Genomic DNA, 23,324 nt, shown 5'->3' on the forward strand with positions numbered 1-23,324 from the left:
TGATGAATAAAATAAGCAAGTTAGACACTATAATTTTTGGTCAAAATATCTTAATTTCCATAATAATTCCACTGTAGGCACAGAAAAATTTTTGAGAAATGCACAAATAATGAAGGAATAACTCTGTAAGCTTCGTAAGTGATTACTTTGAAGATTATACTTACTCGCTACCTAAGTTTTGGTTTGGTGAAGTCTATTTTAAAGTCTCATTTTATTATTTTTTATATAAATTTATTTATTTTTAATTTTTGGCTGTGTTGGGTCTTCATTGTTGCGCGTGGGTGTTCTCCAGTTGTGGCGAGCGGGGACTACTCTTCGTTTCAGCGCACGGGCTTCTCATTGCGGTGGCTTCTCTTGCTGTGGAGCACGGGCTCTAGGTGCACAGGCTCAGTAGTTGTGGTGCACGGGCTTAGTTGCTCTGTGGCATGTGGGATCTTCCCGGACCAGGGATTGAAACCATGTCCCCTGCGTTGGCAGGCAGATTCATAACCACTGTGCCACCAGGGAAGTCCTGAAGTCTCATTTTAAATTCATGTAATATGTATCTGCTTATGAAATTCTAAAATGTGCGGTAGGTCCTTGTGAGAAAGGAGTACAGATATGTCTTTGTAATGGCACAAGTGACTGCAAGATAGCCAGGATTTCTCTCTTACTTTTAAAAGTGATAGAATCGTCTAGGGTCTGTCATACCTCTGCAGTTCTGTGACAGCTGTATCTGTGACATGATAACTATATCCTTCTACAAAATTTACCTTTTTTCTAGTTATACGTACGTAGCTTTCAACTATAATAGATTTCAGGGCTTCCCTGGTGGCACAGTGGTTAAAAATCCGCCTGCCAATGCAGGGGACACGGGTTCGAGCCCTGGTCCGGGAAGATCTCACATGCCGTGGAGCAACTAAGCCCATGCGCCACAACTACCGAGGCTGCGCTCTAGAGCCCATGAGCCACAACTACTGAAGCCCGTCCACCTAGAGCCTGTGCTCCACAACAAGAGAAGCCACCACAATGAGAAGCCCGTGTGCTGCAACGAAGAGTAGCCCCCGCTCACCACAACTAGAGAAAGCCCGCGCACAGCAACGAAGACCCAACGCAGCCAAAAATTAATTAATTAAAAAAAAAAACTGTAATAGATTTCAGTTCAATTGAATGCCTCATTAACCATGTTATATTATTTAAGTTCGTAAAGTAGTGAATTTACCTTTTCAATACTGTTGAGTTACTTTAAATTTACTTTCATAAAAATGTTTATGAAATACTGAAAAATAACTTTATCTTAAATGAAGGAAAAAGAACCTGTGTGAAGAGGTAGTAAGAAATACGGATGATTACTTATCAAATATAATAACGGCTAAAAGATACATTGAAGTGAAAAAAAATGATTTGGATGCAGCTATGAAGATAGCAAGAGAATTAAAATCCACACCTTCTCTAAGAATATACTGTGACCTGAATCAGGTAGTTTTAACAGTTCATAATGTGAATTATTTCTGTGATGGCTTATATTACCTACTTTGGAATATAATATTTAAGACTTAACAAGAAGAATTTGTTTTTCAGTTTATCCTAATTTGTATTGGCATCAATTTAGAATTCTTAGGTGTTGGAATTCTAAGATAAACATTAATAAACTTGTTTGACCTTTTATTATTTTTTACCACTTAGAGAAATGGTGCAGTAAAGTCTTTATAACACACAGTCTGAGAACAAGTAGGATGACATTGAGTCGAAAGTTGTTTCTAGGACAGTTGGATAAAAAATGAGACAAGTAAGAGTAGCAAAGTAAATAGGAATATTTTCTTTTTATAAACAGTTAGGTTTGACTGTCAACTCTTGACTTAGAAACTTATCAAGATGCCATTTAGGTTTTTCTCCCAACCCCCAGCTGTGCACCTCAGGAGACAAGGTGATTCTACTCTGCCCTGTCATCTAATCATGTGCCTAGAATTAGGCAGCAATAGAAACATGTTTCTTATGAGATTGTTTGGCAGGACGGCGTTATCCATCGATCCTCTTTGCTAATTTCTGTCTTGCTCCCTTGGGGTGTAGATCCTACTCTGTTGTCTTTGAATCTTCAGGGCCTCATGACCCATAGATGATCAGATATTTGGATTGAACTGAAGTATAAAATAGAAGCCATTGGTTTACCTGCCTCCAGAGTCTTGAACTTTGAAGGAGAAGAGTTTGCCATCATCTTACTTGACCAGGCCTCCCTCCAGCTGTAGTTCTAAGAACAGTAATAGTTCCTGTGTATTACATGTGAGGCATTAGGAGGTGAAAAAAAGTAAAATTTGGTCTTTACCCTAGTTAGCTGCATTAGGAAGATGGGGAAAAAAAAAAAAAAAAAAAAGAAACGTTTGCGAACAGCAGTGCAGGTGCAAAATGAATCTGACCAGAATTTTCCCTGATCATGTAGCTGTATCCCATTTATTAACTAGTGTCTTTTGTTATCTGTTAATACATATCTTCAAAAGATTTTAAATTTCTTTTGGGGAAAAATTCATAAATTCTTATTTGCATCCCTCCCTTTGCTTGCCTAAAATCAAACACTGAGCACATTAATTAGTGAAATACCTAAAGGGTATAGTTTTCTTTCTAAAATCTTACTCTGTTTCAACGGTATTTATAACAAAGCAAAATGCACATATGAGTGATACTTCTCTTTTGATTTTAGATTATCTGGACTTTGAAATTAACATTTGAGAGTGAATTGTCACAAGTCAGCTCTCTAAAACTAAGGAACTCTCCCAAGTAAGTAAGTTATAATTCAGGAGAGCGTGGTAATTAAATATAAAAATGTATTAGAGGCTAGATTTATTAAAATAACAAGCAGTTATAAATTGAAAATTTGGGTCAAAAAATGTTTCCCAAATTAGCAACCAAATTAAAATAAGTGTAATTTGTGATAAATTAGAAAGTTATTTAAATGTTCTGTCTTTCAGAGTTTTTAATGTTAGCAACTAATTTTTATTAGGGAAAGTAATAAACTTGTATTAGAACATTTTTTATGCTAAGTATTTAATTTTAGGTTGACTATGAATTGCAGTGAGATCATCTGTATGTTCAACAATATGGGAAAGATTGAATTTGAGGATTCAACAAAGTAAGTATGAGAATGGCAATATGCTATTAGTGTCTGACATGGCGTAAGGGACAGAAGTATTATTTGAGACAGAGAAATTGATGTTCAGTGTAATATTTATGATTCGAAAGCTGAAAAATAATATAAAGGGCAAAATGGTTTATATCAGTTAAATTCCACATAAAATATTTAAGAATGAAAAGACCTAGAAGGGGTCAGTATTCAATGATATATGTCGGAGTCATCTTTTTTTTTTCATTTATGTATGTATGTATGGATGGATGAATGGATGGATGGCTGGCTGGCTGGCTGGCTGGCTGGCTGCGTTGGGTCTTCGTTGCTGCGCGCAGGCTTTCTCTAGTTGCGGCGAGCCGGGGCTACTCTTTGTTGCGGTGCGCGGGCTTCTCACTGCAGTGACTTCTCTTGTCACGGAGCACAGGCTCTAGGCACACGGGCTTCAGTAGTTGCAGCATGTGGGCTCAGTAGTTGTGGCTCGTGGTCTCTAGAGTGCAGGCTCAGTAGTTGTGGTGCACAGGCTTAGTTGCTCCGCGGCATGTGGGATCTTCCCGGACCAGGGGTCGAACCTGTGTCCCCTGCATTGACAGGCAGATTCTTAACCACTGCGCCACCAGGGAAGTCCTCCGAGTCATCTTTGAGATTCATTCATTCAGCTAGCATTGAACACTGATGTTGTGCTAGGCACTAACACCCTAGATACTGAGATTTATGCAGAGAAGTTAAACTAAGTAGAGAATGATACACATAAATAGTAAAATGTGTAATTGCTATGATAGTAGTTTGTGCAGAATTTAATGGAGATGCAAAGGAAGGGAATGATCAGTTCTTTGAGATGTAACAGGGGTCTTGGAAAGAGGAGATTTTATTTTCCCTCATCCATGAAAAATGAGTAGCAGTTGGAAAGGAGGACAAAAGGGAGGCAGGCATCTTTGCAGAAATAACTGTATGGGTAGTGAGATCACATACTACATTCAGGGACCTGCATGTATAATTCCATACGGCAGAGGATACATAGAGGCTGAATCCTAAAGACTTTGTCTGTTGTGTGGTGGTATTTGGACTTTATTTCTTAGACCTGTGCTATCCAGTATGGTAGCTGCTAACCACGTGTGGTCATTTAAATTTAAGCGTAAATTAATTAGAACTAAATAAAGTGAAAAATTCAGTTCTTTGGTTGCAGTAGCCACATTTCAGGTGCTCAGTAGCCATATTTGGTTAGTGGCTATCGGATAGTGCAGCACAATTTCATTATTGCAGAAGGTTCTGTTGGACAGCACAGCTGTAAATAATAGAAAGCCACTAAAAGATTTTTAGCATGAAAGTAAAAATAATTAGGCTACATTTGTAGAAGATAACTCTAGTGACCATAGAGGGTTCTTTGGAAGAATATGAGGCCGAAGGCTGAAGGATGGGTTAGGCTGTTATATAAATAGTCTCAGCAAATGATGAGAAACCAAATGTAGGTAGTAGCACTGGAGAGGAACAGATAATGACAAATGCTGAATAGGGAAAAGTGGTGTAACTTAGTAACTGTTTGGGTGTGGGGAATGAGGAAAAGGGAAGCATCCTCAGTGATTTATAGGTCTATATTTAGTGATGAATTGTGATATTATTCACCAAGTTTGGAAATACAGGAAGAAAAGAAGTTGGGGGGGGGGAAGATAGTGGGATATGTTGAGTTACTGTTGTTTACTAGGTATCTCGGGAGAAATGTCCAGAGGGAAGTGAGTGTATGTGCTGAAACTTAACAGGAGGTTCTGGATTTCATTCTTGGTTTAGGAGTAGTCAGAATGTAAATGGTTTAGAAACCCCCAAAAGAAAATAAGTTTATTCAGTTGTAGGTGGTATGACCCCTAAGGAAATCGTCCCCCAACAAGCATCACGTTCATTACTCTGAAGAAATAATGAGGGTCCAGCCCCCAGCCTTACAAGTTGAGAAACAGACATGAGCAGATCTTACTGTAAGCCAAGTTCACAAAACTGACATATAGTCAGAATGCCAGTTTATTAACTTAAGGGGCAAATATAATTGCCACAGGGACTAGAATACTTATGTTGGCATTCTTTTCCAATATCCAGACAGACACAAGAAGCCAAATCATCAGAAGTTGCTTTGTTTGAGGTGTTTTTCGAATAAAGGGAATAAGGTTTATCGAATAGCTGAACAGTGTTGGTCCTGGACAGCCCGCTACATTCCTTTCCCCCCAGGGGAGACCTTGCCAGAGGCCTCGAGTACCAGTCCTTTGGCTCAGCCCATCTTCCCCACATGTGGAGCCCTGGCCTCTGTTTGCCTCTGTGACTTGACTTCTTGCACTTTCGTGGATGATCATGCTTTCCAGTCAGTACGTTCTTCTAGGTATTTTCATAACTTGAATATGGTTACTCTCAAATATTTTTAGTACCGAAGGGTATTGTCTCTTTAAGAGTCTGTATTGATCTTGCCTTGGTGTTAAATTTAACTCAGAAGTCTTTTAAATTTCTTCCTAGTTTTTAGGGAAAGTATCACTGTAGCCTGCCTCTACTGATGATGGATGGTAATTAAAGAATGGGTTTGCCCAGTGAGAGCAAGTATTGCAGTGGGTCAAGGACAGTGCCCTGGAAAAAATATGAAATTTTAAGACAGGGAAAGGGTAATCTGCAAAAAAACAAAACAAAACCAAGAAGGGGTAGGAGAGAGTGGTGTTCTACAAGTAAGAGGAGAGGTCTGTGAGACAGGTTGATTGACGGCGTTAAATGTCTCAGGAAAGCCAGACAAGAGTTACTGTAAAAAGAAATGTTTTAGATTACAGAGTTGTCAACCTATATGAATCCTCAGAAGGTGTTTGGACCTTTAGTCAATGTGTATTAAGAGACAGGTAAGATAGGTCTGCTGAATCCAGTTGGCTTTTTAGGTTCTTATTTCTGATTTCATTTGGCTTCTTTTTTTTTTTAATTTATTATTTATTTATGTTTGGCTGCGTTGGGTCTTCATTGCTGCACGTGGGCTTTCTCTAGTTGCAGCGAGCGGGGGGTTACTCTTCGTCGCAGTGTACGGGCTTCTCATTGCGGTGGCTTCTCTTGTTGTGGAGCATGGGCTCTAGGCGTGAGGACTTCAGTAGTTGTGGCTCGTGGGCTTAGTTGCTCCTTGGCTGTGGGATCTTCCCGGACCAGGGGTCGAACCTGTCTCCCCTGCATTGGCAGGCAGATTCTTAACCACTGCGCCATCAGGGACGTCCTCACTTGGCTTCTTAAATGGTGATCTGTGAAGAAGCTAAATGTGTCATGGGTTAACGAAAATTAAAGCTTTTGAGAATCTCATTTTTTTGATAGAATATCTATACTTGTAGATTTGATAGCCCATATCTGTGTGGATTTATGAAGAAGATAGAAAAATTTGTAGATTAGTGGCTGTTGAATAATCATACCCAAAGGATTCAGACTGATGGTGATTTTTAGCCTAGATGGAGATTTCTAGTAATTTTCTCAGGATTGTACCTCTCACTGCTTCCTACACTTTATTTTTAAGCCAGTGAATTAAAAGAAGAAATAATCTTAGCATAGTTTAAAATCAAACACCTAAGCCAAATCAAAATTTGGATAATTGAAACTGAAAACCTATATCCACTGTTCTTTTAGGATCAGATCATTGTGACATGACTGTATATCAAGTTCTTTCTTCAGCTTCTCATTGATTTTACCTCTTGTTGACCTTTTAAAACCCTTGGGCTTGCTTGGGAATGGGCAGAAGTTTCGGGATAATGGAAATGTTCTAAAATTAGATTGTGGTGATTGTTACCCAACTCTAAATTTAGTAAAAATTAATTGGATTTTATAGTGTGTAAATTATATCAATACAGCTGTTTAAAAAAATACCTGTGGGACACCTATACAACTTTAACTCTTTGTATGTGTCACAATACTGTCATGCGGAAAGGGAATGGTTTTAAGGTGGTTATAAAAAAATTATGAAATGATTTAAAGTAGCCTCTATTTTTAAACAGATTTGATCCTCAAGAAAGTGAAATGGGACAGAATGTTCAAAAGAAATATAATCATAAAAAGGAATTTTCTTGTAGTGGTACCTACCCATCACTAGAAAAGAAAAAGGTTGACATTTCTATCCTAACTAGTGAAGCTCCCCCACCAACTCCTTTGCAACGGGAAAACAGTGATACGCATTTAGAAGCAAAACACTTCCCACCACAGAACGAGGTTGTTGCAATAACCCCCTGTGAAACCGTTGCTGCTTTGCCTCAGGCGGGACCGAGCCCTGATGTGATTATCGAAGAAGTCATCGAAGAAGACCTGGAAAGTGAGTGAAAATAGAAAAGCAAGGAAACAATATATTGTGTCTGGAATTAGAAACGAAGTTAGTTCCTTTTTGTCACTGTACTTAACAAACATATTGCTGTTATCTTACACCTCATTCTGAGTTAATCTGTTGATTGCATGCCCCTACTTTCACATTTTCCAAAATTAGGATAATTTTTAATGCAATAATATAGCTAATCTCTAATATTTGGTTTAATTAGGGCGTTTGACTTTTTAATGTTCCACATACAAACCTCTATAAAAGATGAAAATACTATAAATAAATGACAACCATAGTAGTAGAAGCAGTCTGATGACTTTGTCCTTAAATTTAAGAACAGCATATCTTAAATCTTTGTTCTGAGATACAGTCCTTTATAAAAGGAACTATCATGAATGTAGTAGCATCTGTTAATAATGTTTGTTAACGTTTAAATGTGTCATAATTGTTTGATTAGATTTCCAGTGTTGGTGTTCTCCCCATCAACATCAGGGTGAGATACTACTGTGTGTAGTTACATTGTCAGTCTTCTTTAGGACCATTTTCAAGATCTTTGGTTTTCTCCTCCCCCCTGCTCCCAGTCTATTTCATTGATTGAGTTTCCGGAATGGTATTTTGAATACAAAAAAAAGGACATGCTGTTTTCTCTCATTTCCACAATGTTATTATTATCACTGATTATCTCAGTGAGTTAAGAGAACTATCTGGACTTTGCCTGCTGATACAAGGGGGTCTTGCCCTTCCAGTATTTTGCCCATTCAAGTACAGCTTTTTAAACAGTATGTTAAGTATGCCACTGTCAACGTAATAAAACTAATAACAGTTGCCTTTATTTTCTCTTTTGACGAAGCATGCTTCACAGATTATCTTGTGGAGACACCTAGATATCCAAAAGAGCCTCTTCAGAAAAAATCGTCTGTTCCTTTTGGATCAAAAGCAGGTATGTTAACAACTCTGAACTTGATGCAGCAGAGTTGATACATAGTAACTCTTATGGAGAGGGAGGCAGTGAGTAAAATGAATTTTACTAATAACTAAAACTTATTTATTTATTTATTTTTGCCACGCCGCACGGCTTGTGGGATCTTAGTTCGCCGACCAGGGATCAAACCCAGGCCCACAGCTGTGGAAGCGTCGAGTCCTAACCACTGGCCCTCCAGGGAATTCCTAAAACTTCTTCCTTTTTAATGTTAAAAGTTCTGGCTGTTACTGGCAAAAATATTTCTGAAATTTATAACACTGCTCTCAGCTGTCTCCCCAGTTACACATACTTATCTCTTTACCTCATCCTCAGTATGGGTATTATTCTGTGTGATCTGTATTGGATAGGTAAAATGATCTATTTGTTCAATTTTTATCATCTATCTATACTTCAGTTCCTCCTAGTCTTTGTTTTTTAAACATTTTTACTAGATATACTAGCACACCTACATTATTCAAAAATTAAATATATATATATTAAAATACCCTGTGAACCTTTTCCCTTAACCTGTTCCCATTCCATTTGTCTCTTCCTCCCTTCCAGTTTCTTTATTCATATTTGAACAAATACACATATATTATTTTTCTAATTCTCATTTTTGGTTGTTTTTGTACACAAAACACAGCATGCCATATACACTGCAGTGTTTTTTTAATTCCTTTCTTTTTTCCTTTTTTTTTTTTTTTTTTTTTTTGTCTTTTTTTTTGGCCACGTCACATGGCATGCAGGATCTTAATTCCCCGGTCAGGGATCGAACCTGTGCCCCCTGCAGTGGAAGCGTGGAGTCTTAACCACTAGACGGCCAGGGAAGCCCCTTAATTCTTTCCTTAACATTATATTCTGGAGATCTTTTCATATCAGTAGAAACACTTGGCTTAATTACTGCTGTATACAAAAAGTTTCTCACTGTCTTTTATTCTGCCCCACCCTTACTTCCACCAAAACACACATATCTCCCCCTAAATGCTGCTCAGTATGTTGGCTTTCCCAGACTTTTTTTCATACTTCTCCAGCCTGATAAGATTTAAGATTCAAAGTGGCTATGAGCTAATTATTAGTTCTTTCAGTTTAGTATAGTTTAAACAGGATTTGGGGGGCTATATTAGAAACATCGTTATCAATGGGGTTCTGAGTTTCAATTATGTCTATAAATAAATTCTGAAGTTTTGTTGTGATACAGTAGAGTTACAGCATATACTCTGACTTTAGAACCTAACTAACTACTTGAACTTCAATTCCACTTATTTAACATATTTTGCAAATAAAATAAAATGTTTGCAGTTCAGGTTGCTAAAGAAATCATTGTGGAAGTGGGATGTGTTTGTTTTATCAGTCTAGTTACTGTTTGGGGTTTGGGTTACCTTTTGTGGGCCTAGGTATTCTAGAGTTTGCAGTGCTACAAGACACATTCTTTCAAAGGATACTGCGTTCAGTTTCTGTGAATTCTTTCCTGACTTTTGGCTTATTAATGTGGTTTAAATATTCTCATCCAGGTTCTCCAGAGCTAGTTTTTGTAAGCCATGTAATACATCCTTGCCACTTCTACATTCGGAAGTATTCACAGATAAAAGATGCAACAGTATTGGAAAAGAAGGTGAATCAGTTTTGCAGTAAGAGTGTATACCTTGATCCTTCAGACATTTTGGAGCTAGGTAATGAAATATTACTCTAAGTTAAAATATGAAGCTTATTTAACTATTGTAATATTGGCCAACCCCTATAGACTTTTTGTAATACAGATTTGTGCAAGCATAAAGGTTTTGGAATTATTTAACATAGGTTAAATTTTATTTAGGTAACTTAGCTAAGTATTAAAATCGACTGTTTTTTTTTTTGTTCTGCTCAGAGATACCTAGTAGTAATATTATTACAGTATACATAATTCCAGTATTTTTAATGTCATTTAAAAATGATTTTTAAATATTTTTAGTATCATTTGCCAAGTTTAACTGGAGTCATAGTAATTTGGAACTTGCTTTCTTTTTTTTTAATGTTGTTTTCCATTATGGTTTATCGCTGAATATAGTTCCCTGTGCTATCCAGTAGGACCTTGTTGTTTATCCATTGTATTTGTAATAGCTTGCATCTACCAACCACAAACTCCCACTTCATCAAATACCAAATATGGTATTTGTCTTTCTCTTTCTGACTTCACTTAGTATGATAATCTCTAGTTCCATCCATGTTGTTGCAGATGGCATTATTTTGATCTTTTCTATGGCTGAGTAGTATTTCATTGACCACATCTTCTTTATCCATTCATCTGTCAGTGGACATAAAATTGACTGTTGAGTGAGATATACACAAAAACTCCATTAGGGAGTAAGGTGAGATATTTTTTAAATTACAAAACCCATGATGGGTTATATAACTTGTCCCCTCATCTCCAGAGGAAAGTATTCCTCTGAGTGTCCCGTGTAGTATGACCACCATCCCTTGCCGTCTGCGTGTGAACGTTGAAGATGTCACTGAACACCTGAGTGAGATGGAGGCCGGGCAGTGGCACCCTTGTCCTAGGGCCACACAGAGGGTAACTAACTGGTACATTTAGTCAGGCCATCTCAATTCTAAGGCTGTGTGTGATTCGCTGTAATTTACGCTTTCATTACAGACGTTTTCCTTGTAACACTTGATTAAATTTGATTGTACTCTGTAATAACATGAAGCTATGATTTGTTTGATTTATTAATAGAGCATTTTTCTCATTCTGTTACTATCAATGCCTATATATAACTAATACCAAAAACTACTATATTGTCCGTTCAGCTTTATATATTAGGTTTTTTAAAAAAAATTTTTAATTTTTTGGCTACGTCGGGTCTTGGTTGCGGCACGTGGGACCTTTCATTGCAGTGCGTGGGCTTCTCTAGTTGCAGTGCACGGACTTCTCTCTAGTTGTGGCATGTGGGTTTTTCTCTCTCTAGTTGTGACACGTGGGCTCTGTTGCTTGTGGCACTCGGGCTCTCTAGTTGAGGCACGTGGGCTTAGTTGCCCTGTGGCATGTGTTATCTTAGTTCCCCGACCAGGGATTGAACCCACATCCCTTGCATTGGAAGGCGGATTCTTTACCACTGGACCACTGGGGAAGTCCCTATAGTAGTTCTTTAAAAGTGTTCCTAACTCTCAGCTCATCTTTGTAGCTTATCAGAATATCAAGACTAGAATCATCATATAGTTCTGATAAAAATGAATAATAATTTTTAAACTTAAAAAATAGTGTTTAGGGACTTCCCTGGTGGCACAGTGGTTAAGAATCCTCCTGCCAGTGCAGGGGATACGGGTTCGAGCCTTGGTCCAGGAAGATCCCACATGCCGCGGAGCAACTAAACCCATGCACCACAGCTACCGAGCCTGCGCTCTAGAGCCTGCGAGCCACAACTGCTGAAGCCCGTGTGCCTCGAGCCCGTGCTCTGCAACAAGAGAAGCCACCACGGGACTTCCCTGGTGGCGCAATGGTTAAGAATCCACCTGCCAATGCAGGGGACATGGGTTCAATCCCTGGTCTGGGAAGATCCCACTTGCCACGGAGCAACAGCCTGTGTGCCACAACTACTGAGCCCGCATGCCACAACTACTGAAGCCCGTGTGCCTAGAGCCCTGCTCTGCAACAAGAGAAGCCACCACAATGAGAAGCCCGTGCACTGCCATGAAGAGTAGCCCCCGCTCGCCACAACTAGAGAAAGCCCTCATGCAGCAACGAAGACCCAAAACAGCCAAAAATAAATTAAAAAAAGAAAGAGAAGCCACCACAATGAGAAGTACATGCACCTCAACGAAGAGTAGCCCCCACTCGCAGCAACTAGAAAAAGCCCGTGTGCAGCAACAAAGACCCAGCGCAGCCAAAAATAAATAAATAGAATAAATTAATTTAAAAAATAGTGTTTAAATTCTGAATATCTAAGGAGGGAAGAGTGTAGCGTTAAAGTTAATTTTTACGGCTGCAAATAATTCTCTAAATTTAATATATGCACAAAAGAGCTCAGTTTAGATTTAGAAAATGTTCTAAGAAAGCCAAAAAGTCATCCTTTAAGTTGTCAAGGATAATTATAATTTCAAGGTAGATATACATGATTTAAATACTCATCTATCTTTTTTCTTTTTCTTTCAATTTTTTTATTTTTGGCTGCGTTGGGTCTTCGTTGCCGCACATGGGCTTTCCCTAGTTGCGGCAAGCAAGAGCTGCTCTTCATTGCGGTGCACGGGCTTCTCATTGTGGTGGCTTCTTTTGTTGCGGAGCACGGGCTCTAGGTGCGTGGGCTTCAGTAGTTGTGGCTCACAGGCTCAGTAGTTGTGGCACACGGGCTTAGTTGCTCCAGGGCATGTGGGATCTTCCCAGACCAGGGTTCGAACCTGTGCCCCCTGCATTACCCTGGATTCTTAACCACTGTGCCACCAGGGAAGCCCTCATTTATCTTTTGAGAAATTAATGGTAAGGGAAGAAATGTAATATAATGCTTTAGCAGAGTATCCTCTTGTTCCCTTTTCCTACCTGTGTTCTTCATTATAAAGAACAACAGATGACTTCAATAGACTTTTATCTCATCTGTTGCAAGAAAGAATAGTTTAATAGCATATAGTTTAAAACTAAGAATATTGGTTATATGGTATATCAGCATAAGAGAAGGGTTGATGACAATCTCAAGGCCAAAACACATGTTTTAGTAGAACTTAAAAGGTTGCCCTGATGTGCCTCTCAACTATCCTGTTTTTATTAGCCTGTATAGAGGGGATTATACAGCATCTCTCTGTATATAATCAGTGATCAAGTCTTACCAAGTATATCTCTGATGCTAGCTGAGTTTTTAAGAGGATGGGCTCTAAGACTACCTGGGTTCTCTTCCTACCTCTTCTAAATAGCCATGTGGCTTGGGCTGGGTTTTCAGCCTCTTTTTGCCTAGTTTCCTCACCTATAGGATGGAAGCACCATCTCCATGGGGTTGTTGTGGGGAGGAGGTGAATTAAAACACAAAATACTGAGAACATTGCTGAGCCTACAGTAAAAATAAAAATTCTTTCTAACTTGATCTTTTTTTCTGGTTATTAATTTGTAATTCATCTGATCCCTCTATAAGGGAAGACCATAAGGTCTTCCTCTGCTGCTTGGTCCTTGGTTCATCTTCCCCTTCTCTGAACTCCACTGTGTATTAATTTCTTAATTTTGGCCTTTACACTCTGCCTTTCTTGGTTTCTTTACTTACACTCCCCTTTTACCAAGAGAATGTCATTGCTGCTTCCTTTATGCTACTAAAGTATTTTATAGATTTCGGTATATATATATCTGCACTTGCATGTGTGTACATGCACAAAGACAGGTCTTTATTGTTATAAGTACAGTGTATTACAGTCACTTACTTGCCTGTCTCCTTTCCTTTCTTGAGCTTCTTGATGGCAGGACGGTCTTACTCATCTTTGTTATAGTTTATAAAACACAGGTCCTCAGTAAAGGACTGCTGGCTTTGTTTTCTTTGTTTTTACCTCCCCGTCTAGGTCATAAGTTTCTGTATAACAGAAACTGCCAAAATACACTACCTTTTAATCCCTCTCATAGCACTTGACACAGTACTGTATCATCAGTTAATAAATGAATTAAGACTTCTTAGTGGTGGAACTAATGTACATGTTTGTAAATTAGAGCTAATTAGATATTTTTCTTCATAAACATTGATAATGATTTGTCTCCATTATTTAGGTGCAAGAATATTTGTCAACAGTATTGAAAATGGAATGTGGTGTCGAGGAACTATTACTGAATTAATTCCAATAGGAAGTGAAAGTATTAGAAAACCTTGTATTCCAACCAAGTTCTCAGTCCACAAAGTTGCACTAATACAAATATTCATGGTAGATTTTGGAAATTCTGAAGTCCTAATTGTTGCAGGGTATGTTATTTTATAATTACTATGTGTTCGTGGTCTGCTTAGAAACACTTGTGATGGGGGAGGAGGGGAGATAGTAAAGAATAAAGAAAAGTAGGAAGAGGTAGAGAGGAATAAGTTATCCTTCTTCACTTCCAAGGCATATACCTTTTATTTTGCTCTGTAATTTGCCTTACTAATTACTAAATTAGTAAAGTATTAGTTATCAGTGTTACTAGATGGGGAGCTTGGAAAAAGAACTTTTTGATGTTTCAAACTTAAATGCTCTTCTATATAGCCTCAAAGCAGGAAATGAGGCACAAAAATGGTTCTTTTAAATGAAGTGTTACAGTTAGTTGCCAGATGATTGAGTAAAGTTTTTAATCATATTTCTGTAATTTCATTATTGTATGTTAAAGTGGCATAGTGTCTAACTCTAGGTGTTCAAAACTGTTTCCCTCAGCCTTCTAGGAAAATAAAACAAACTGAAAATGTTCTTCTAGTAAGGACCAGTATTAACTCTTGCATGGTCACTTTATTAAATGGTCATAGCTTTATAAATAGATTTCTACTTGGGGGTGTCATTATGCCTTTTAAATTTAAACCAGATAGGTATATGAAAGACAATCCAGATGAAGGCAGTTGAGATTTATTTCTATAGGTAGAAACAGTGTCTGTGTTTATAAAAGCTAGATTAAATCTATATAGTGAGATAGTATGAATCAGAATATAACTTTCTAAGAGAAAAATACCATATATTAACACATTTATATGGAATCTAGAAAAATGGTACTGATGAACCCAGTGGCAGGGCAGGAATAGAGATGCAGACGTAGAGAATGGACTTGAGGACACAGTGGGGGAAGGGTAAGCTGGGACGAAGTGAGAGAGTAGCATTGACATATACACACTACCATGTGTAAGATAGATAGCTAGTGGGAAGCAGCTGCATAGCACAGGGAGATCAGCTTGGTGCTTTGTGACCACCTAGAGGGGAGGGATAGGGAGGGTGGGAGGGAGACGCAAGAGGGAGGAGATATGGGGATGTATGTATATGTATAGCTGATTTACTTTGTTATACAGCAGCAACTAACACACCATTGTAAAGCAGTTATAATCCAATAAAGATGTAAAAATAAATAAATAAATTTTTAAAAGAGTGTAACTTCCTAGAAGATTTAACTTAAAGAGAGTATCCTTAGAAATGCATACCTTTTGTGGGGTAAGGCAAGTTTGGGCTTGAAGCATTATTTTCAGTAAATATTGCTTGAATTCTTCCCAGAGTTGGTGATACTCATATGAGATCAGAACACATTGCTAAGCAGCATGTCACACTAAATGACTTGTGTCTGGCTCTGAGGAAGTCTGAGCCATATATTGAAGGGCTGCTGAAAGACATCCAGCCATTAGCACAGCCGTGCTCATTGAAAGACATTGTTCCACAGAATTCAGTAAGTGAGACTTAAATCATTTATTATTCAGGGGCCAGATAGTCCAGTTTTAGCTATGCATTGCTGACCAGATTACTGAATGTAGGTTCAGTTCTCTTGTTAAATACATTTTGTATAATAAACTATTGGTGCCAATAAAAAAGGAAATGAACTTCAGTTTCTACAATTAGAACCGTTCTTAATGGGATATTGAGTTGAATATGCATGTATGAACATAATGATGGGTGAAATATCCAAGTAAACCATAAAATTTTGGAGTCAAATAAATATGGAGAGAAAAATAAATTTTAAATGTTATGTGGTATGTGTTTCCATTCATTTCTTCACTATTTCCATGGCCCTTTGCTCACTACTTATAGCCTATATTGTATTCTGCTTTGTATTATTAATGAATATTTATTCCCCAGAAAGATTTAAAACTCCTACGAGACAGAAATTGTGTGTAAAAATACTTGTTAAGCAATTATATTATTATAAAGTCTGTGAAAGCAGGAGTCTGCACCTTTGCTCATCTTTGTATTCCAGCACTTAGCAAATCACTGAGCACGTAGTAGGCATTCAGCAAATATTTGAAAGAATGAACAAATGAATAAAAAAGTAAAAGGAAACACATAAACATATTAGCCCTGGTATTTTCCTCAAAATGGGAAAATTATTTTGGCTTTAATTTTATCTTTTATTTTTTTTTTGCCTTTTCTATTCTGAGTGGGCTTTACTTTTATACTCACAAAATCTTTAGAAGATGTTTTATTTTTAAGGAATGTGTAGTTTTGGCCTGTGAAATTTACTTTAAGTATGAGTACTTAAAGTTTCAAAGTTCAGTGAGACTTTTTTTTTTCAATGGGTGAGTATTTTTCCTTATTGTTTAAGTAGCATTTACCTCATATATTGCTAGTAATGGAAACTAAGTTACCTGGTAATGATTGTAAATATCTTTAATGTATTACATGGCTTCCATCATGCTTTCAAAATTACCTTTTGGATTTCATCGTTTAAGTGGAAAATTCGTATATAATACTTGTTTTATTTTTAAATTTTTATTTATTATCTTGATATTAATATTCAGAAGTAAAACTAAGTCCTGAAGTGCAACAGCTTATGGTCACCTTGAGACCATGTTTATAAAACCTAAGTGTGATCCGTACATTGTGCATACATAAAGACTGTCCTTGGGTTTGTGGGCCCAGCTGCTTCTAAATATCTATGGTTCGTTCAGTGCCTTTGTTCGAATTTGCAGACTTTGGCTGTTACAAAGCTAAATCTACAACGTTGTACCATTAGAGCTAATTATAATTACTGAATACATTGGAATTTTACTTTTTCCACAGACTGAAGGCTGGGGAGAAGAAGCTAAAATAGAATTTTTGAAAATGGTAAATAAGAAGGCTGTTTTAATGAAAGTTTTTAAAGAAGAAGATGGTGTGCTAATTGTAGATCTACAGAAGCCACCAACAAATAAAATAAGCAGTGATATGCCTGTGTCTCTTAGAGATGCATTAGTTTTTATGGAACTAGCAAGGTAGGTAACTTACTAAAATGTAAATATTTTCAAGGTTATAGCTGTAAATTGGAACAGCAGATTTTACCTTTAAAAGATATGGGCTCTAAAGTGAACTGTAACATACACTAAGAGGGAGCACCAAATCCTAACCACTAGACCACCAGGGACATCCTAACATACTCGAAGAGGTTAAAAATACTGCTGTCAGAGTTTTCTAAGTACGGTTGTCTGTGAAAATTGCATTCAGATCATTTGATTTAAGGAAATAGAAAAAATTCAAAATAGAAACGATTGGTAGATATGGAACATTTCTTTAGACTCTTGCTAACTTTTACAAGTAGCTCCACTAGGGTTTCAAGAATTACAGTTTAACAGTTCTTGACTTACATTTTCTAACCTTTGGAATAAGATCATGATCACCACTCTATATTTAATGTATGAATCTAGAGTAGATACTTAAATTTCTTTCCTTTCTCATCTCTGATGAACAAAGTAAGATGACTAAGTAACCACAGAGATAATGGAAGATACTACTTTCTGTCCTGAGCAATTACACGACTCTGGAAGTGACCCAAGTAGATTCCATTCTGGAAAAATAAAACTTAAGTAGAGTATTGGAGGTGAAAGGGGTCACAGAAACCGCTCAGCTGGCCTTTCTGATTGCTACCATAGATGCTGGGTATTGTCAACCAAAAGAGTAGAAACTTTGAGTAGAACATACAGCCCCAACTCAAAAATGTTCCAGCACAAACTTGAAGGTTAATTATTGAGTTTTGAGACTTGACCTCTTATTTATCCTGGTTTGATAGTTGGAGACAATACTAAGAAATGTTGTAAGTTAGAAGAGACAAATTGGAAAAATACTCTTGGTAGATAAATCAGTATGTGTGTAAGTCCTTTTTCTTCAGATCAATTCACTGAGAGAAGAGAGACTTAATGGCTCTTGCTTATGCTTTTAATTAGGTTTAGGTCTCAATCACCAAGAAGTCACTCTGAAAAAAGTACGACGTTACACTATCATCCACCTGTTCTGCCTAAAGGAATGACAGATGTTTCAGTTATGGTTTGTCATATAAATAGTCCTACTGATTTCTATCTTCAGTTGGTAAGTATATAGTGGTCCTTTGAGACAAAGTATTTTTTCAAATTTTAAGTAGAAATTTATAATGGAAATGAGGACCCAGTATGAATTTAGAGCAAACCACTATCAACCTTCTGTAAATTTAAGTTTCTTAGTAGCTTAGTAGTTTCTTGTTTTTAAACAAGAAATTCACGTGATTCATAGTAAATTGAAGGAAATCTTTATCATGCAAGTTAGTGAAGTATGGAGGGGAAGGAAAATGAAGGATCCCTAATGTGTAAATGTTTCTTGCTACCTTCTGCAATCTAGAAACCAGGAGAGCACATAGAGCTGGCAAATCAAAATAAAATGATAACACCTGCTTCTGATGATGTATGAGAATTTACTTATTGTTCCTAGATAATTTTCGAATACCAAAATAGATTCAGATTAAAGGCATTCATAGAAAATTTTGGATATATGACTGATGGGTTTGTTTTAGATAGCTACCAGCATTAAAGTTCATCTTTATTGATCTCTTTGTGTTCATGCTTTATGTGTCACACAAAGCATTATGGCCCTTAGAATGAGTTAATTCCAGTCCATTGCCCATTTTTGAATTGGATTATTTATTTTGCTGTTGTTGGGTTATAGGAGATCTTTATACATTATGGATATTAATCTTTTATCAGATATATCATTTTCAGATGTTTTTTCTTATTCTGTGGCTTACCTTATCACTCTCTTGATAGCATTCTTTCAAAAAGTTTTTAATTGATAAAGTCCAGTTTATCTACTTTTTCTTTTGTTGCCAGTATTTTGATGTCATATCCAAGAAATCATTGCCAGTCTAACATCGTGAAGCTTTTCCCCCCTGTGTTTTCTTCTATGAGTTTTATAGTTTTAACTCTTACATTTAGGTCTTTGAGTTATTTTGAGCTAATTTTTATATATGGTGTAAGGGAAAGGTCCAACTTCATTCTTTCCCATTGGATATCCAGTTTACCCAGCACCATTTGTTGAAAAGATGGTCTTTTCTCTATTGAATGGTCTTGGCACTCTTGTCAAAACTCAGTTGACCATATACGTGAATGTTTATTTCTGGGCTCTCTATTCTATTCCATTGGTCCATCTGTCTGTCCTTATGGCAGTAGCACACTGGTTTTTTTGGTTGTTTTTTTTTTTAATTGAAGTATAGTTGATTCACAGTGTGCCAATCTCTGCTGCACTGCAAAGTGACTCAGTTATATACATACATACATTCTCTTTTAATATTCTTTTCCATTATGGTTTATCCCAGGAGATTGAATATCGTTCCCCATGCTGTACAGTAGGACCTTGTTGTTTATCCATTGTAAATGTAATAGTTTGCATCTGCCGACCCCAGACTCACAGTCCATCTCTCTGCCTCTCACCCTCCCCCTTGGCAACCACAAGTCTGTTCTCTGTGTCTGTGAGTCTGTTTCTGTTTTGTAGATAGGTTCATTTTTTGCCATATTTTAGATTCTGCATGTAAGTGATATCATACGGTATTTGTCTTTCTCTTTCTGAATTACTTCACTTAGTATGATAATCTCTAGTTGCATCCATGTTGCTGCAAATAGCATTATTTTGTTCTTTTCTATGGCTGAATAGTATTCCATTGTATATATATACCACATTTTCTTTATCCTTTCATCTTTCGATGGATATTTAGGTTGCTTCCATGTCATGGCTATTGTGAATGGTGTTGCTATGAACATAGGGGTGCATGTATCTTTTTGAATTATAGTTTTGTCTGGATATATGCACAGGAGTGGAATTGCTGGATTATATGGTATATCTCTATTTTTAGTTTTCTGAGGAACCTCCATACTGTTCTGCATAGTGGCTGCACCAATGTACATTCCCACCAACAGTGTAGGAGGGTTCCCTTTTCTCCACAGCCTCTCCAGCCTTTGTTATTTGTAAACTTTTAATGTATTTATTTTTAATTTTTTTGTTTTTATTTACTTTTTTGGTCACACCACACGGCATGCAGGATCTTAGTTCCCCAGCCAGGGATCAAACCCGTGCCCCCTGCAGTGGAAGCACGGAGTCTTCATCACTGGACCATCAGGGAAGTCCCTATAGACTTTTTTTTTTTTTTTTAATGGCTGTGTTGGGTCTTCGTTGCTGCACGCGGACTTTCTCTAGTTGTGTCAAGTGGGGGCTACTCTTCGTTGTGGTGCGCAGCCTTCTCATTGCAGTGGCTTCTCTTGTTTCAGAGCACGAGCTCTAGGCATGCGCGCTTCAGTAGTTGTGGCATACGGGCTCAGTAGTTGTGGCACACAGACTGTAGAGCGCAGGCTCAGTAGTTGTGGTGCGTGGGCTTAGTTGCTCCGTGGCATGTGGGATCTTCCTGGACCAGGGCTCGAACCAGTGTCCCCTGCATTGGCAGGTGGATTCTTAACCACTGCGCCACCAGTGAAATCCCCCTATAGACTTTTTAATGGTGACCATTCTGACCAGTGTGAGGTGGTACCTCATTGTAGTTTTGATTTGCATTTCTCTAATAATTAGTCATGTGGAGCATCTTTTCATGTGCCTACTGACCATCTGTATGTCTTCTTTGGAGAAATGTCTATTAAGGTCTCCTGCCCATTTTTCAGTTGGGTTTTTGTTGTTGTTGTTGTTGAGTTGTATGAGCTGTTTATATATTTTGGAGATTAAGCCCTTGTCGGTTGCATCATTTACAAATATTTTCCCCATACCGTAGGTTGTCTTTTCATTTTGTTTATGGTTTTCTTTGCTGTGAAAAAGCTTGTGAGTTTCATTAGGTCCTGTTTGTTTATTTTTGTTTTTATTTCTATTGCCTTGGGAGACTGACCTAAGAAAACATTGGTACAGTTTATGTCAGAGAATGTTTTGCCTATGCTCTCTTCTAGGAGTTTTATGGTATTATGTCTTATAAAAGTCTTCAAGCCATTTTGAGTTTATTTTTGTGCATGGCGTGAGGGTATGTTCTAACTTCATTGATTTACATGCAGCTGTCCGACTTTCCCAGCACCACTGCTAAAGAGACTTTTTCCCATTTTATATTCTTGCCTCCTTTTTGAAGATTAATTGATCGTAGGTGTGTGGATTTATTTCTGGGCTCTCTGTTCTGTTTCATTGATCCATATGTCTGTTTTTGTACCAGTACTACACTGGTTTGATTACTGTAGCTTTGTAGTATTGTCTGAAATCTGGGAGAATTATGCCTCCTGCTTTGTTTTTTTTTCCTCAGGATTGCTTTGACAATTCTGGGTCTTTTATGTTTCCATGTAAGTTTTTGGATTATTGTTGTAGTTCTCTGAAAACTGTCATGGGTAATTTGATAGGGATCACATTAAATCTGTAGATTGCTTTGGGTAGTATTGCCATTTTAACAGTATTAATTCTTCCAATCCAAGAGTGTGGGATAGCTTTCCATTTCTTTGATTCCTCTATAATTTCCTTTATTAATGTTTTATAGTTCTCAGCATATAAGTCTTTCAGCTCCTTGGTCAGGTTTATTCCTAGGTGGGTTTTTTTGGTGCAATTTTAAAAGGTTTTTTTTTTTTTACATTCTCTTTCTGATATTATTTTATTGTTAGTGTAAAGAAATGCAACTGATTTCTGAATGTTAATCTTGTATCCTGCTACTTTGCTGAATTCATTTATTAGATCTAGTAGAGCTTTTTTTTTTTTTTTTTTTTACTATTTAGTTATTTATTTAGGCTGCACCAGGTCTCAGTTGCAGCATGCAGATTCTTAGTTGCGGCATGCAGACTCTTAGTTGCAGCACGCATGTGGGATCTAGTTTCCCGACCAGGGATTGAACCCAGGCCCCCTGCATTGGGAGTGTGGAGTCTTACCCACTGGACCATCAGGGAGGTCCCGGATCTAGTAGTTTTGTGTGGCTTCCTTAGGGTTATGTATAGTATCATGTCATCTGCATATAGTGACAATTTTACCTCTTCCCTTCCAATTTGGATACCTTTTATTCCTTGTCTGAGTAGCACACTGTTTTAATTACTGTGGCTTTGTAGCAAGTTTTGAAATCCGGATGTGTGAGCTCTCCAACTTTGTTCTTTTTCAAGTTTGTTTTGGAAGTTTGGGGTCCCTTGAGATCCCATATGACTTTTCAGATGGGTTTTTCTGTTCTACCTTAAACATCGTTGGGATTTTGATAGGGATGACTTTGAATTATAGATTGCTTTGGGTACTGACATCTTAACAATATTAAATCTTTCAGTTCATGAACATGGGAGATCTTTGCATCTTTATTTTGTCTTCATTAATTTCAGCAGTGTTGTGTAGTGTACAACAAGTGTACAAGTCTGTAGCATCCTCGGTTATGTTTATTCCTGAGTATATTCTTTTTATTCTATTGTAAAATGAATTGTTTTCTTGATTGCCTTTTCAGACTGTTCATTGTTATTGTGTAGAAATGCATCTGATTTTTTTGTGTGTTCATTTTGTATCCTACATCTTTGCCAAATTCATTTATTAGACCTACTAGTATTTTTGTGGCATCTTAGGGTTTTCTACCTATAAGATCATGTCATCTGCAAAAAAGAGATCATTTTCCTACTTTTTGTCAATTTGGTTGGCTTTTCTATCTTTTTTTTGCCTAATTACTCTGGCTAGAACTTAAAATAGTATATTAAATAGCAGTGGCAAAAGCATGCATCCCATCCTGTTACTGTTCTTAGAAGAAAAGCTGTCAGTCCTTCACATACAAAATTTGCCCTCCAATTTAAGATGTACATTCAGTAGTGTTCACTATATTCACGTTGTTGTACAACAGATCTCTAGAATCTGTTCATCTTGCAAAACTGAAACTCAGTACCCCTTGAACGATAACTCCGTATTTCATTCTACCCTCAACCACTGACAACTACAATTCTACTTTCTTTTTCTATGAATGTGGCTATTTAGATACTTCATGTAAGTGGAATCATACAGCACAGCTTTACCCTGCTTTTCGAAAGTTCACTTTACACCAACTTTGCTTTTCTGAAAGACCTGTATTAGTATCTGTTTTTACTAACTGAAAGAAATCTGAAGAGAATTTTTGGTCTTAGCAAAAAAAGTGAGCT

At 37.3% G+C, this 23,324-nt stretch overlaps 1 protein-coding gene across 5 annotated transcripts in view; it reads left to right on the forward strand.

Annotated features, from left to right (window-relative positions):
* The window catches only part of RNF17 (ring finger protein 17), a 129,971-nt gene that overhangs the window by 36,114 nt on the left and 70,533 nt on the right, over positions 1-23,324 (forward strand). For all 5 annotated transcript variants that reach the window (XM_082364886.1, XM_082364887.1, XM_082364888.1 and 2 more), the window contains 10 exons: positions 1,287-1,458; positions 2,675-2,751; positions 3,029-3,103; positions 7,081-7,391; positions 8,242-8,331; positions 9,867-10,025; positions 14,063-14,252; positions 15,511-15,679; positions 17,008-17,198; positions 18,144-18,285. In XM_082364886.1, the coding sequence (XP_082221012.1) occupies positions 1,287-1,458; positions 2,675-2,751; positions 3,029-3,103; positions 7,081-7,391; positions 8,242-8,331; positions 9,867-10,025; positions 14,063-14,252; positions 15,511-15,679; positions 17,008-17,198; positions 18,144-18,285 (1,576 nt within the window). The remainder of the gene's footprint in view (positions 1-1,286; positions 1,459-2,674; positions 2,752-3,028; positions 3,104-7,080; positions 7,392-8,241; positions 8,332-9,866; positions 10,026-14,062; positions 14,253-15,510; positions 15,680-17,007; positions 17,199-18,143; positions 18,286-23,324) is intronic.

Source organism: Balaenoptera borealis, assembly GCF_965194805.1.
Source record: "Balaenoptera borealis genome assembly, chromosome: 18".
Taxonomy (NCBI): domain Eukaryota; kingdom Metazoa; phylum Chordata; class Mammalia; order Artiodactyla; family Balaenopteridae; genus Balaenoptera; species Balaenoptera borealis.